The sequence below is a fragment of the Magnolia sinica genome, chromosome 9, assembly GCF_029962835.1.
Source record: "Magnolia sinica isolate HGM2019 chromosome 9, MsV1, whole genome shotgun sequence".
NCBI classification, from domain to species: domain Eukaryota; kingdom Viridiplantae; phylum Streptophyta; class Magnoliopsida; order Magnoliales; family Magnoliaceae; genus Magnolia; species Magnolia sinica.
The window spans coordinates 17,289,370-17,302,843 of NC_080581.1; the positions used below are offsets into that span (position 1 = coordinate 17,289,370).

At 39.0% G+C, this 13,474-nt stretch overlaps 1 protein-coding gene across 1 annotated transcript; it reads left to right on the forward strand.

Moving 5' to 3' along the window:
• The first annotated feature begins 830 nt into the window (after positions 1 to 830).
• On the forward strand, positions 831 to 2,250 carry LOC131256987 (probable CCR4-associated factor 1 homolog 7). The gene has a single exon (XM_058258126.1). It carries the CDS (start codon positions 1,279 to 1,281, stop codon positions 2,101 to 2,103), a length of 825 nt encoding a protein of 274 aa, XP_058114109.1. The 5' UTR covers positions 831 to 1,278; the 3' UTR covers positions 2,104 to 2,250.
• The last annotated feature ends 11,224 nt before the right edge of the window (positions 2,251 to 13,474 follow it).

Below are 13,474 nucleotides of genomic sequence, written 5' to 3' on the forward strand. Positions count from 1 at the left end.
TAAATGGACCACACCATAAGAAATAATAGAAACTAAAAGTTTATTGGTGAAAACTTCTCAAACATCATATACATTTTCCATCAAGCTGATATTTATATTTTCTTATTCAAAATTTGTGTTAGATGGCAAATAAACATTCTAGTAAGTCCTATTAAAATTTTAACGGTGGACATTCAATCAATGCTACATTCCCATGGTGTGGTCCACTTGAGATTTGAATATGCAATTTTGAGCTTATGCCCTAAATTAAGATTGAAAAAATGGATAATCGTGTAGTAGTGATAGTGTTAATATAGTCCGTACGGTTTGGCTGTTACTATGACAACGTGAAGTATATGTTTTTTCAACTGTTTATTCATTTTGGATTATTTTTCAAGAGCGCGGCCTCAAAATTGTGACTGAACGCTCACCGTTGAAAACTTTCCAGCACTCATTAAAAGGTTAATTAGCCATCCAACCCGTTGATTAGGTCACAAAAACCTTGTTGAAGGAAGAAAACAAATTTCAGCTTGATTGAAAACTTTTGTGGTTTCCAAGAACTGTTTAATGGTGGGTATTAAATCACCACCGTTTCCTAGGGTGTGCTCGACATGAAATTTTGATCATCGTCATTTTTCGGCTCTTGCTCAAAAATAATATGAAAAACATGATAGATGGTGTGGATAAAAAAAAATAAAATCATTGTGGGGTCCACGGATCACCATCCAGCTACTGACACTGTTAGTGGGCAAACCGCGTCTGGACAAACCGCGTCTAGTATGCCCTAATTCCTTAAATAAGGAACTACCATTTCCAATAATCCTGCAAACTACCGTAATGTCTCTCTATCTCTCTTTTCTCGACATTTCTTCCTTTTCTTATTGCGATAGGAGGAAATAAGAGGGAAGGGCATAAAAAAAATCCCATCGCCTATCTCTCTCTCTCTCTCGCAGGATTTCTTCTGCGATTCTTCTCGAATTCCAATTCCTCCCCTCTATCTCTCTCCGTCGCCTAAAAAAAAAAAGAAAAAAGAAAAAGAAAAAATCCCCTAACCCTATAAAATCCCTTCTTTCCATTTCTCTCTCTTTCTCTCTTTCTTCAAACCACCAACCCCAGAAAATTCCCAGATCCCGTTCATCCGATCTCAGATCCCCGAGAACTCCTCGGCCACGATCTCACCCTTCCTCGATCCAAGATTCGCCCTAGGGTTTCATATGGTCGTCTTCATCTGCTGCTAGATCTCAGATCCGGCGTAGGTTGTTTTGTTCTTGGAAATCGGCCCCCTCTGAAACCCTAGTAATGTCGATCCTGCCAAAGACCGACTCGATCCACATCCGCGAGGTCTGGAATGATAACCTTGACGCCGAATTCGCCCTCATCCGTGACATCGTCGACGACTACCCGTACATTGCGATGGACACTGAGTTCCCTGGCATCGTTTTACGGCCTGTCGGATCGTTCAAGTCGACCGCCGACTACCACTACCAGACCTTGAAGGCGAACGTTGACCTCCTCAAGCTGATCCAGCTTGGCTTGACCTTCTCTGATGAGGACGGCAACCTCCCCACCTGCGGCACCGATAAGTTCTGCATCTGGCAGTTCAACTTCCGTGAGTTCAACCCCGCTGACGATGTCTTCGCTAACGACTCCATCGAGCTTCTCCGCCAGAGCGGTATCGACTTCAAGAAGAACAGCGAGAGGGGCGTTGACGCTTCCCGATTTGGTGAGCTCCTCATGTCGTCCGGAATCGTCCTCAATGACGCCGTTCACTGGGTCACTTTCCACAGTGGGTATGACTTTGGGTACTTGCTTAAGCTCCTCACTTGCCAGAACCTCCCTGACACACAGACCGGGTTCTTCAGCCTCATCAAGATGTACTTCCCTACTGTCTACGACATCAAGCACCTCATGAAGTTCTGCAACAGCTTGCACGGTGGGTTGAACAAGCTCGCGGAGCTGCTCGATGTTGAGCGGGTTGGGATCTGCCATCAGGCAGGGTCCGACAGCCTGCTTACATCGTGCACATTCAGGAAATTGAAGGAGTCGTTCTTCAATGGGTCGACGGAAAGATATGCAGGCGTGTTGTACGGTCTGGGTGTTGAGAACGGGCAGAATAGTCATTAGAAAGAAGGAGAAAACAATGAAGAGTGTTTGTTTGACTACTACATGTGGGTGTGACGCTCCCCACGTTATCTGTCTCTATGTACACCTTTTAGCAACAAAATTGCTGCCTCAGTTATGAAATTTCTTTTCTACTTTTTTTCACTTTAATTATTGTGCAGAATGTGAGGTTTGTGATTTGAGAGAGCTGCTGGTGTGTTCTTTGGAGTTCAATGGTGCGTTTGGATGCTCAATTGAACTGAATTGGAATTCATTCAATTCATTATCCAAAAAATTACGACTGGGAAGTAGCATTGTCTTTGTTGATCATGGCAGCTAAACCCCTGACTGCAGTTCTGTGTTTCAAGCTGCCCTTGAAACGGCAATTATTGCAATCTTGGGGCCAGTCCCACATCATGAGTGAGTTTGGTCATCTGCTTTAGTGAATTGAGTTTCTGCAATTCCATTCAGTTGAACATCCAAGCTCAGCAAAATTTCTTAACCAGGGTCTTTCTTAACGAAATATTTATACTATATTAGAAAAATGTTTGAATTTTACATTTTTTGGATATGTTTTGTACCTTTGAGATATCGAACATTGTGGCAGCTATTGAATGTAAACATCACTAGGGCGTATTAGAATGTGGGGCATCAAACTTTTAGCCTTTCTTTCTCGTAGCTGAGTATCACTTACTGCATACATTAGAAGCTGGGAGACTGGTGCATAAAGCTGGGGCTGGTTTGGTCATGGAGCATGCATATCAACGAATCTGGCAAGGTATGTGAAAATGAGTTTCATCTTTCATGTTTGAATTTCGTGAAGTTTCTTTGTAATCATCTGTGATTTGTAATTTCCATGATCTGATATCACTTTGTGGTTGTTATCCTATTGAATGCTTGAAAACATCTGAGATGTTATGCTGGCGTGTCTTCTTAATTAATTCTTCATCCTCTATTTATGAAATTGCTGTCTATGGCAGGTTATGAGATCATGGGATGTCGATATATTTGCTTCAGGTATTAGAACATCCACTGTAGTCTTTTATCATGTCACCTGATATTTAGTGCTTCTTCATATCATCATCTAAGCCTTATCCCAACTGATTAGGATCAACAGTGCTTCTCCATATGTTTCCTTTTTTTTTTCCCCCCCTCTCAACCAGACTTATTTAAACAAACCTAATTTTTCATATCAACTTTTGATTCTACCGTTATTGGGACAGCTGCTTCTGAGTGAAATGAAGAGATAGTCATTGGATCCTTGCTACCCCAGTAATTACTCACTTCTTGGAATCCTGCTGTGCCAGGGTTTAACATAATGTTACCTAACTTGCCCACCCCCCTATATTTTCCATCCTGAATTCTACAATTGGAGTCACTATTTTTACTGATCCAAAACTGCAGTTGTAAGTTGTAATGTTAATTATATGTAGAATGTAGAAATTTATACTGCAAATCTCTTCTTATTGTTAGACATTCCATGTTGTTATTGTGGTTTAGAGCACAAGGGGGTTTAATCCAGCCTCCTCTTATTGCTAGACATGCCATATTGTTATTGTGGTTTGGAGATCATGAGGGTTTAACATCATATAACCTATAGTGCCAACCTCACAAGGGGTTTTAATGTTACCTAATTGCCAACCTCCCTATATTTTTCCATCCTGAATTCTGTCATCTCTTCCATTTCTGGTGCCACTCACCATTTTTACCGATCCAAAATTACAATTCTAAGTTGTAAAGTAAATTTATATGTTGAATGCAGAAATTTATACTTTGCTTTGTGCAATAGCCTGCATATAATAGATTATTATGCATGCAGGATTGCCATTCAAAAAAAAGAAGCTTGCGGGATTATTTCAAATATAAATTATAAATTATAATACCACATTGTACATGAAATTGGATTGCATTACTTAGCGTATGCAATGGAGAGATGTCAAGGTGTCCCGTACTGGTATCGGTTGGCGTAATGGTGCCCTCTGAAACTGATACGGATACGGGGGCGTAACGGCGATATGGGGGCGTAACGGTGCAAAATTTTTTTTTTTGGCTAAAAAAATATGAATTAAATCCGGAATATTCTAAGCATTCCAAATATGCATTCATTTATAAATTGGAACATGTTTATGGTGGTATAATGGTCCACTCTTTGGTGAGAAGTTGTATCGGACTGTCTAATGAATTTATGAACCAGATAACCTGAATTTGACTACAAAATTTATATATTTAATTTTCTAAATATCTAATTTATATACTTAACAACTTGATATCATTTCTCCCAATAGTTCTTTAAAAAAAATGAAATTAAATTCATGTAGATGGCGTTGCTAATTTGAGGCTTACTTGGAGGACCAATCTATGCACCAAATCAGCCTCAAATTTATGCAATTTATTGTCATTATCCCACTTATGAATTGGTGGACATTTATTGGATAGTGAATCATGAAAAAAATCAAAAGACCTTATTTTAAAAAATAAAAGTCCACAAATTAACAATTAAAACTATTCAAACAATTTGATTTTGGCATTGTGAGTTAGCAATTGTAGTTCATAATTTAATTGCTAAATTTTAAGTTAATATATGTCTCGTGTACAATTTTTTAAGGCTCGAATTAGGCGGGACTTGGATCGTGAAGTGTAGCACACGTGTCAAAGTTTTTTGGGCCCCACCCGTGATGAATGTGTTATATCCACACCGTCCATTCATTTTGCCAAATAATTTTAGGGCATGAGCCCAAAAATGAGGCACATCCAAAGCTCAGGTGGACTGCACCAAAAGAAACAACACTAATTAAACGTTCACTATTAAAAATTTATTGGGGGCTACAAAAGTTTTCGATCAAGCTGACATGTGTGTTTTCTCTTCATCCACGTTAGTGTGACCCAATTAATAGGTTAGATTGAAAATAAACATTACAATGGACCTTAAGAAATTTTTAATGGTGAGCATTTTATAACCACTATTTCCTATGGTGTGGTCCACATGAGATTTGGATATTATTAATTTTTTAGATCCTGACGTAAAATGACGTGGCAAAATGGATGGATGACATGGATAAAATATATACATCATGGTGGGGGCCACTCGGGTCTGATCAAATCAGATTGGATGGAAAATAAACGTTACCGTGGGCCCTACGAATTGTTTAACGGTGAAAATATTATCTCCGCTGCTATTTTTGGTGCGGTCCAGATGATCTTTGGATATAATTCATTTTTTGGGTAGTGCTCTAAAATGATCTCTGAAAATAGATGAACGGTGTAGATGTAATAAATACATCACTATGGAGCCCATATAACTTTGATCTCCTTTGAACCGTTCGTACAACTCGGAGCTCGAGGAGTTTCAGCGCTCGTCTTAGCGTGACACGTACCCCTAGCTCGTGTGCGGTACGCCTGAAAAAAAAATAAAATAGAGAGAGGGAAACTGAAAAGAAAGGAGGGAAAGAAGAGAGAAGAAAAAAGAGGGAAAGAGGGAAAGAAGAGAGAGAGAGAGAGAGAGAGAGAGAGAGAGAGAGAGAGAGAGAGAGAGAGAAGAAGAAGAAGAAGAAGAAGAAGAAGGCCATGGCCTCAGCCGCAGCCGTAGCTGCAGAAGAAGAAGAAGAAGAAGAAGAAGAAAGAGAAGAAGAAGAAAATAAAGGAAAAGATGTATGTTTTTTTTTTTGTTTTTTTGTTTTTTTTTTTTTATATAAAAGGCCCGTAACAGCTGTTACGGGTCAGTAACGGCCGTTACGTGTACAGAATATGAACTCAGCCGATACGACCTCGAAACGTGTAACGGGTACCACCGTTACCGTTACGCATCGGCCGTTACGACTGATACGTAACCGTTTTGGGACACCTTGAGAGACGCACACGATCCTTCCCCCAGTGTATTGTGTTTTAGTGCAAGCAGTGTACTTGTTCCTGCTTCACATAATAACAATGTTTTCCGTATCGTTATCGCGTAATGGATCGCACCTTTGGGATGTGGATACATATCGATTGTATCGCGTAATGGATCACTGTTGTTGGGAAACATGGGAACCATTAGGAAACATTGAGAACTTGGTCGAATTTTTCAATGAAACTACAAGGATTGTTAAAAAAGACATCAATACACACTTAGAAATAAAAACATTCAAAAAACAAGTCCACATAGTAGGTTTCCTTTGCTTGGTGTTCTAATCTGTGAGCTGTCTAACTGAACTGATGCAATCATATTAAAAGTCTATTAATATAATTTATAAATGTTAGAAGACATATATGGAAATACAAGCAATACATTCAAAAGCAAAAGAAGAATCACTAGATTAGGTTACATGTTTGATTTTGTGTTTGAACACAGATTGCAACCGATTTGCGAGAAATTGAAAATTTTCGATTTTACCTAATTTTCCACTACTCAGCCCATCTCCCCCAAATTTCGAAATCGAAGCCACAAATCCACTATTTTTCATGCAAAATATGAAGAATCATGGATTTGTAACCATTTGACAATGATTTAACATGATGTACAAAAAATGGATCGAAAATTGAAAATGCTCACTGGATCAAACAAGCAAGAAATACTGGCATTACCAGTGCGTTTCGTATCACACAGGTGGGATACAAGAATATCGTGGGATATATTTGCCAATATCATCGATACTGAAAACATTGCATACGAAAGCAACCCTGGATTCAAGAAACCTTGGTTTAACATGTCATTCTAGGTAGTTCTAAGGGTATATTTGTAATTGGGCTTGAAGCAATGTATTCAACAAAAACATTAAAAAAGAATGCTATTTTGACAATTCTCTATCATATGGTAGGATGAAACATTTGTTGTAGCGATCCTACAAACTAGGCACTGCTCCCTCTTTGAATCCCTGCTGTTGACTCTTGCTCCCACTCCAGCTCCCGTCTCCTACCTATTTACACTTGTTTACATTATGTTTTCCTACTTCCGCACTTTGAGTTTTTTGCCACTTCACTTCACACTTTGTGTACTTATATGACAAACCTTAGTTGCAGGATCCTTCTAACTAGGCGCCGCTCCTGCTTCGAATCCCTAATTTTGAATCTTTCTCCAGCTCCCACATCAGAATCTCGTTTACGCTTCTACTTCCTACCTATTTGTACTTGTTTACATTATGAAAGGGATGCTTCCCCACTCTTGCACTTGAATTTGTTGCTGCTTCGCTTCATGCTTCATGCAACTATAAGACAAACCACTTCTAATTTGCAAATTGCTTCCTCTCTCTCCACGTGCATTTCATGTGATGCATATGGCAGTTTTACTAGTTGATATGTGTGGACATTTTCTACAGAAGTGTAAGGGCATGTTTGGATTCACGGAAATAGTAGTAATGTGCTATAATCTATGGTAAAAAAGTAATGATTATCATTACTACTGTAGTCAAAAGTAAAATAAAGCAGTGGCCGTATACATTACTCCCCTTGTAATCCCACTTTGGGCATGTAAAGTACTTTAGTTGGGTGGATATACTTTGATGTAATTATGTCAATATGTGTTAAATCCACACTATTAATCCATTTTGCAATATTTTTTAGGGTGTGTCCCCAAAAATGTGCTTGATCCAACACTTCTGTAGACCCCAATAAGTTTTCAATGGCAAGTGTTTAGTACCCATGCTAGCTGTGGTGTGGTCCATTTCCGCTTTGTTTCTACCTCATTTTTTGTTTCATTCCATTAAATGATCATATGTAAGGGGGATGAATGGTGTGGATATGACTCATACATTATGGTGTGGCCTACGAAACTATGTCACGTCAACACACGTCCTCCAATCTATATGGTGCTGTGATTCAGAAGGATTACCGTGATTTGATAGTCTGCAATTTCCAATCAAAGACAAGGAGTAATGATGTGAGTTTTACATCACATAATCGTGGTAGTCCATTATCCATACACGCGCTAATGATGTGCGGGGTTTGTTTCCATTTGAATTTGAGTTGATGTGGCTTCGCGAAGTAAAGTTTGTGCATAAAATAAGGGAGTGGTGCGATTTGTTATAGGCTTAGGAGATGCAGGTGGAAGAATCAACTTCGAGATGTAGCATCCAAACTAAAGATTAAGGGATGGAACAAAGAAAAGTTTGGTAAAGTGGAAGAGGCGATAGCCACAATTCTAAAGGAGATCAATCCATTAATAGCATCATTGAGCAGGGTATAGTTTCGGATGTGGAGATAGAAAGGCCCATCTATAGGTAGAATTAAAGTAGGCTCTTGAAGTAGAGATTATGTGGAGGCAAAGGGCCAGGGCTCTATGGTTAGAGGGAGATAGGAACACTTGATTTTTTCATCATATGACTAATGCACACAAAAGGGTAAACATGATTTAGATGTTGATTATTACCGGAGCAGAGGTGGAGAACCATGGATGATGTGATTGGAATTACAAGGCTCTATGGTCAAAGGAGGGAGATAGGAACACTTGATTTTTTTCATCATGGTATGGATATAAAAGGGTAAACATGATTTAGATGTTGATTATTACAGGAGTAGTGGTGGAGAACCACGGACAATATGATCGGAATTTGTGGGCTTCTACCATAAGCTATTTGCCAAGTATCGCATTCTAATGCCAAGATTGGATAAATTTAGAATTCAATCACATCGGCGTGGAAGATGCTTGCATACCGGAATCCCCTTTATGGTGTATTTGGGCTCAGGGTCAATCTTAATAAAAGCATGATGGTTGGAGTGGGGATCCAAGATCAAGAGGTTTGTGGTCTTGCTTGTTTTCTGGGATATAGAAGGGGATATAGGGTTAAGAAATCTATCTGGGAGCTAGTCCTTAGTAAGGGTTAAAAGAAGGCTTGCCTCATGGAAGAAAGACATCTCTTGTTCGACGGTTGCAAGAGTTGAGGGAGTCGATGTATCTAGCTTTAGGGAGTTGGTGCATCTAGCTTTGGGGTTTGGATACAAAGAGGGGTCTTTTCCTTTGACATATCTCAAAATGCCTTTATGTATTTGGAGATCAGTGAAATTTTTATGGGATAAAGTTATTGTGAGAGTCGAAAGGAAGTTGTCTAGTTAGAAACATTAATTTCTAACTTTTGGGGGTCGCCTCACTCTCTTAAATCCTGTTTTTTCTAATATGCTGGTTTACATTATGTTCTTGTTCAAATGTCCTAAATCAGTGCTAGATAAGTTGGAAAAGTTACGAAGAGACTTTCTATGGAATGGGATGGAGGAAAGGAGAAAGTTTCATCTCTTTAGTTGGAAGGGGGTCTGTAGGCTAGTTTACGTGGGGGGCTGGTGCTTCTTGGCAAATGGTTGTGGAGATTTGGGTTTGAAGAAGGCAAATTATGGAGGGTGATGATGATTGAAAGAAAGTATGGTTCTCAATTGGGAGGTTGGGAAATGAGGAGTTCCTGTCTATTGAGCTTCTAGTATTTGGAAAGTGGTTGCTTCAACTGAGCACTTGATTCATAGAGGGGTATTCTTTTTCTCTCGGGTCTGGGAATCGCATTTGGTTTTAAGTGGATGGTGTGGAGATAGGTTGCTCCAAGAAGATTTCCCCAAGATGGCTTGCCTCGCAGTGGACTGATGTATCATTGTGGATCGCTATTTTTCTATTAGCAGTGATCGGGTGGTGTGGGCTCCTTGTCGTAGGAATCTAAAGGCCATCGAGATTGTGGAATTTGCGGGTTTACTAGATCAGTTGAATGTGTTGTTCTTGTGCTTAATGAGGATTTGTTGGTGTGGTCTGTTCACAACTCAAGCCATTTTTCGGTTCGATCTTTCTATTCTTTGATTTCTGAGCCATCTCGTGCACATTCGGTTCATTTCCCTTTCCGTTCGTGTTCATATGCTACTTCCCTTTGCGTTGTGGCTTTTGTCTGGTTAGTGGGAAGAAAGAGAGTATAAACGGTGGACAGCTTGCAAAGGAGAGCTCCTATCCTTCCGAACATCTGTTTGATGCGTATGGGGGACGTAGAGTCGATCGATCATTTGTCCATTCATTGCCCTTATGTGGGTGGGTTGGGGAGCATTTTTTCGCTTTGCTTCATATAGATTGGGTGATGCTGAGGATTGTGGTTGATCTTTTGTGGGCTTGGCTTGGGGAAGGGGTGGGGAAGGTGGAGGAAGTGCTGTGGAGAATGATAGTCTTGGCTAAATGGCCTCTGCTTCATAATAGGGATTCCTTGGTTGAGGAAAGTATTCGCAGGGTTAAGCTTAGGGTCTGTTTGATTTTTCAAAGCCGGTGTAAATACCTTGTGAATGGGTAATTATTACCCTTTCACCTGTTTGACAATTGAGTTAGTTTAAAAATTTGGACTCCATGGTGATGTAGATGATACATTTGTTTCGTCCATCCGTTTTTCCACAACATTTTAAGGCATGAGCCGAAAAATGAGGCAGATCCAACACTCAAGTGGCCCACACCAAAAGAAACAGTGGCCCCAATAAGTTTTTAACAGTAAGTGTTCGATTCCCTTTTTCCTATGGCGTGGTCCACTTGAGCTTTGGATATGCCTCATTTTTTTGGCTCATGCCATAAATTCAACTGGCATAATGGATGAACGGTTTGGATAAGCGACATGCATCACGGTGGGACCCACAAATATTTTGCAGCTTTCTCAATTTTTGCATCTAAAAAGTAGACGGTCAAATCAAGCATTGGGGAAAATGATGTAAATACTTGAGGAAGTAATTATTACCCATTTACAGGGTATTTACCAGGAATTAAAAAATCAAACAAGCCCTTAGTGTTTTGGGTTGGGCTTCTTATGACAGTTAATTCTGTCGATCTTTGTCCTTTTTTAAATTGTAGAGTTGGGTTGTACCTTTTTCTCGCCTTTGGCTGGCTTTTTAATAAAGTGTCCTTCTCTCTTTTAAAAAAAGAAGGATGCATTACCCTCATTAAAGTTGTTCTCGCCAACCTCCCAGTGTATTTCATGTTACTGTTCAAAGTGTTGATTGTAGTAATGAAGCGATTGGAAAAACTACAATGTCATTTCTTGTGGGATGTGGAAGGTAATTCCAAAAGAATCCATTCGGTGAATTGGGAAGAGGTCCAAAGTGATGTAGGCCCGAAGCCCACCATAGGGCTGAACATTTACTGATTTTGGACTATTTGTTGCTACATTTAGGGCCTGAATCTCAAAAATTGCATTGTATGATTTGTGGAAGATGAGGGCTGATTTTAAAATGTGATTGAAGATTTTGGGGATTATTTACTAGATTTGCTTTTACTATTATTAGGCTTGTTGCTGTCGTAGATAGATTAGATCAGTTTGAAATCAATTGAGATTGTTTTGAAATTGATTAAGATTGTTTTGAAATCAATCTAATAGTTGGGGGATTTTATTAAAGATTCATAGGGATTTAGGTTCTATAAAAGGGATGGTGGTATAGGAGGTAGGCATCCAAAATTTCTTATTAGTGAGTTTTCTCTAGTATTGTAAGAGAAGAAGTTTGATATCAATAAAATCCCACCCCGCTACTCAAATATTCTTGTGGGGTGTCCTCTTGTCAATTTCTTTGCAATTCTGGTGTCGAGATCTCATTGACTCGATAATCGGGTTGCATCATTTTCGGATCTATATCATCTCTTAATGGCTTTGAAGGGGGTTACATAGGAAGAGTTTGCACAAGCAACCCAATTGATCTGCGCACTCACAGAGCGAGCAGGTAAGCTCATGCATATGATAAACAATCTCACTAATTAAGTGGGAGAGCTCCAGGATGAGGTGCGGTGTGAGTTGTGATGTGGTTGCCATGGATGCATGCCTCATTTTTTGGAAAGACCGTGGCTGCAGGACATAGATATGGTGCAATTTACCTAGGCTACCACTTATTCATTCGTTAATGATAGTGTTAATATCACGTTGTACCTAATGGAACATCTTCAAACACCCAAATCTAATAAAGAGTCTTAGTTGCTAAAGAAGAAGAAAAAAAGTTGGATGTTCCACCTCTCATGTAGAAGCTCCTTCGTGAATATCAACACTTGGTGCCCAAGGAACTTCCATCTGAATTTCCTCCAATGAGGAACATTCAACATCATATTGATTTGGTGCTATGTTCAGACGTGCCCAATCTTGCACTTTACCAAATGGGTCCGGCCAAACAAGCCATGCTCTTGCCGATTGAATGGTCGAACATGAAGATATTCAAAAGAAGAAAGGGAAAGAAGACAAAGAAGCGAAAGAAGGATGTTAAAGTGAGCAGAGCCAAGTATCGAGAAATTGCAAATGAATGTTGCAATGAGAAGATATACAAAGAATGTGACTTGGTTATGGTTTACCTTTGTAAAGAAAGGATTTTGAGTAGAACTTAAAACAAGCTCAAGTTTAAGAAGATTGCACCATGTCGAGTCAAGAGAAAGTTGGGTGGGATTGAGTTGCTAAATAATTTGGATATCTTGCCAACTTTCAATATGGTGGATATATTTTTTTAAAAGTATCATGGCAAGGTGCTTGATGTGCAAGACGAAGTTATTACTGATATGGACAGACAACTCCCAAGAAACAGAAAGAAAATTGAACTAGTGTTATGGATGAAGACCATCGTCACTCGGCGAGATGAGGCCAATACAAACAATACTTGGTGAAATGGAAGAACAAGTCCCGTTGTGAATGCATATGGATCACGGGTTATAAATTGAAAAAGATTGAATTTGGACCCTCTACTACTTGTATGAAGCGTCTAACTCACTGGAGTTGCGTTCTTTCCAACCCGAGGTGCTTTTTGTTTTTATTTTTAATTTTTTTAAAACTTTAAGATTGTAGAAATATTATTAAAATGCCAAACAGCAAAACATGTACTGATTTTGAACTGTTTGTTGCTAGATTTAGGATGTAGGTCTCGGGAACTACAACTTACTATTTGTGAAGGGAAGATTTTAAAGATAATTTTCTAGATTTGCTTTTACCGTTATAAGGCTTGTTGCCATCTTAGGTATATAAGATGGATTTGAAATCAATTAAGATTGGTTTGAAATTGATTTGAAATCATTCTAATAGTTAGGGGATTTTCATTATTGTTTTTAGGGTCTATAAAAATGGGTGGTGGTGTAGGAGGTAGGCATTCCATTTTTTATTTTTTATTTAGTATTGTAAGAGAAGTTTTTTCCCCCTTCTTGGGGGGATTCAAAGATGTGATTGAAAATTTTTAAGCTTATTTTCTAGATTTGCTTTTGTCGTTATAAGGCTTGTTGCCATCTTATGTAGATCAAATGGATTTGTAAGATTGGTTTGAAAGCATTCTAAGTTAGGGGATTTTCATTATTTTTTTAGGGTCTATAAAGAGGGGTGGTGGTGGTGTAAGACGTAGGCATTCCATTTTTTTAAAGGTTAAAGTATTGTAAGAGAAGAAGTTTGTATCAATCAAGTTCTCTCCCTTACTACTCGATTATTCTTGTGGGTGTACTCTTTTATCCATTTCTTTGTGATTTGGATGT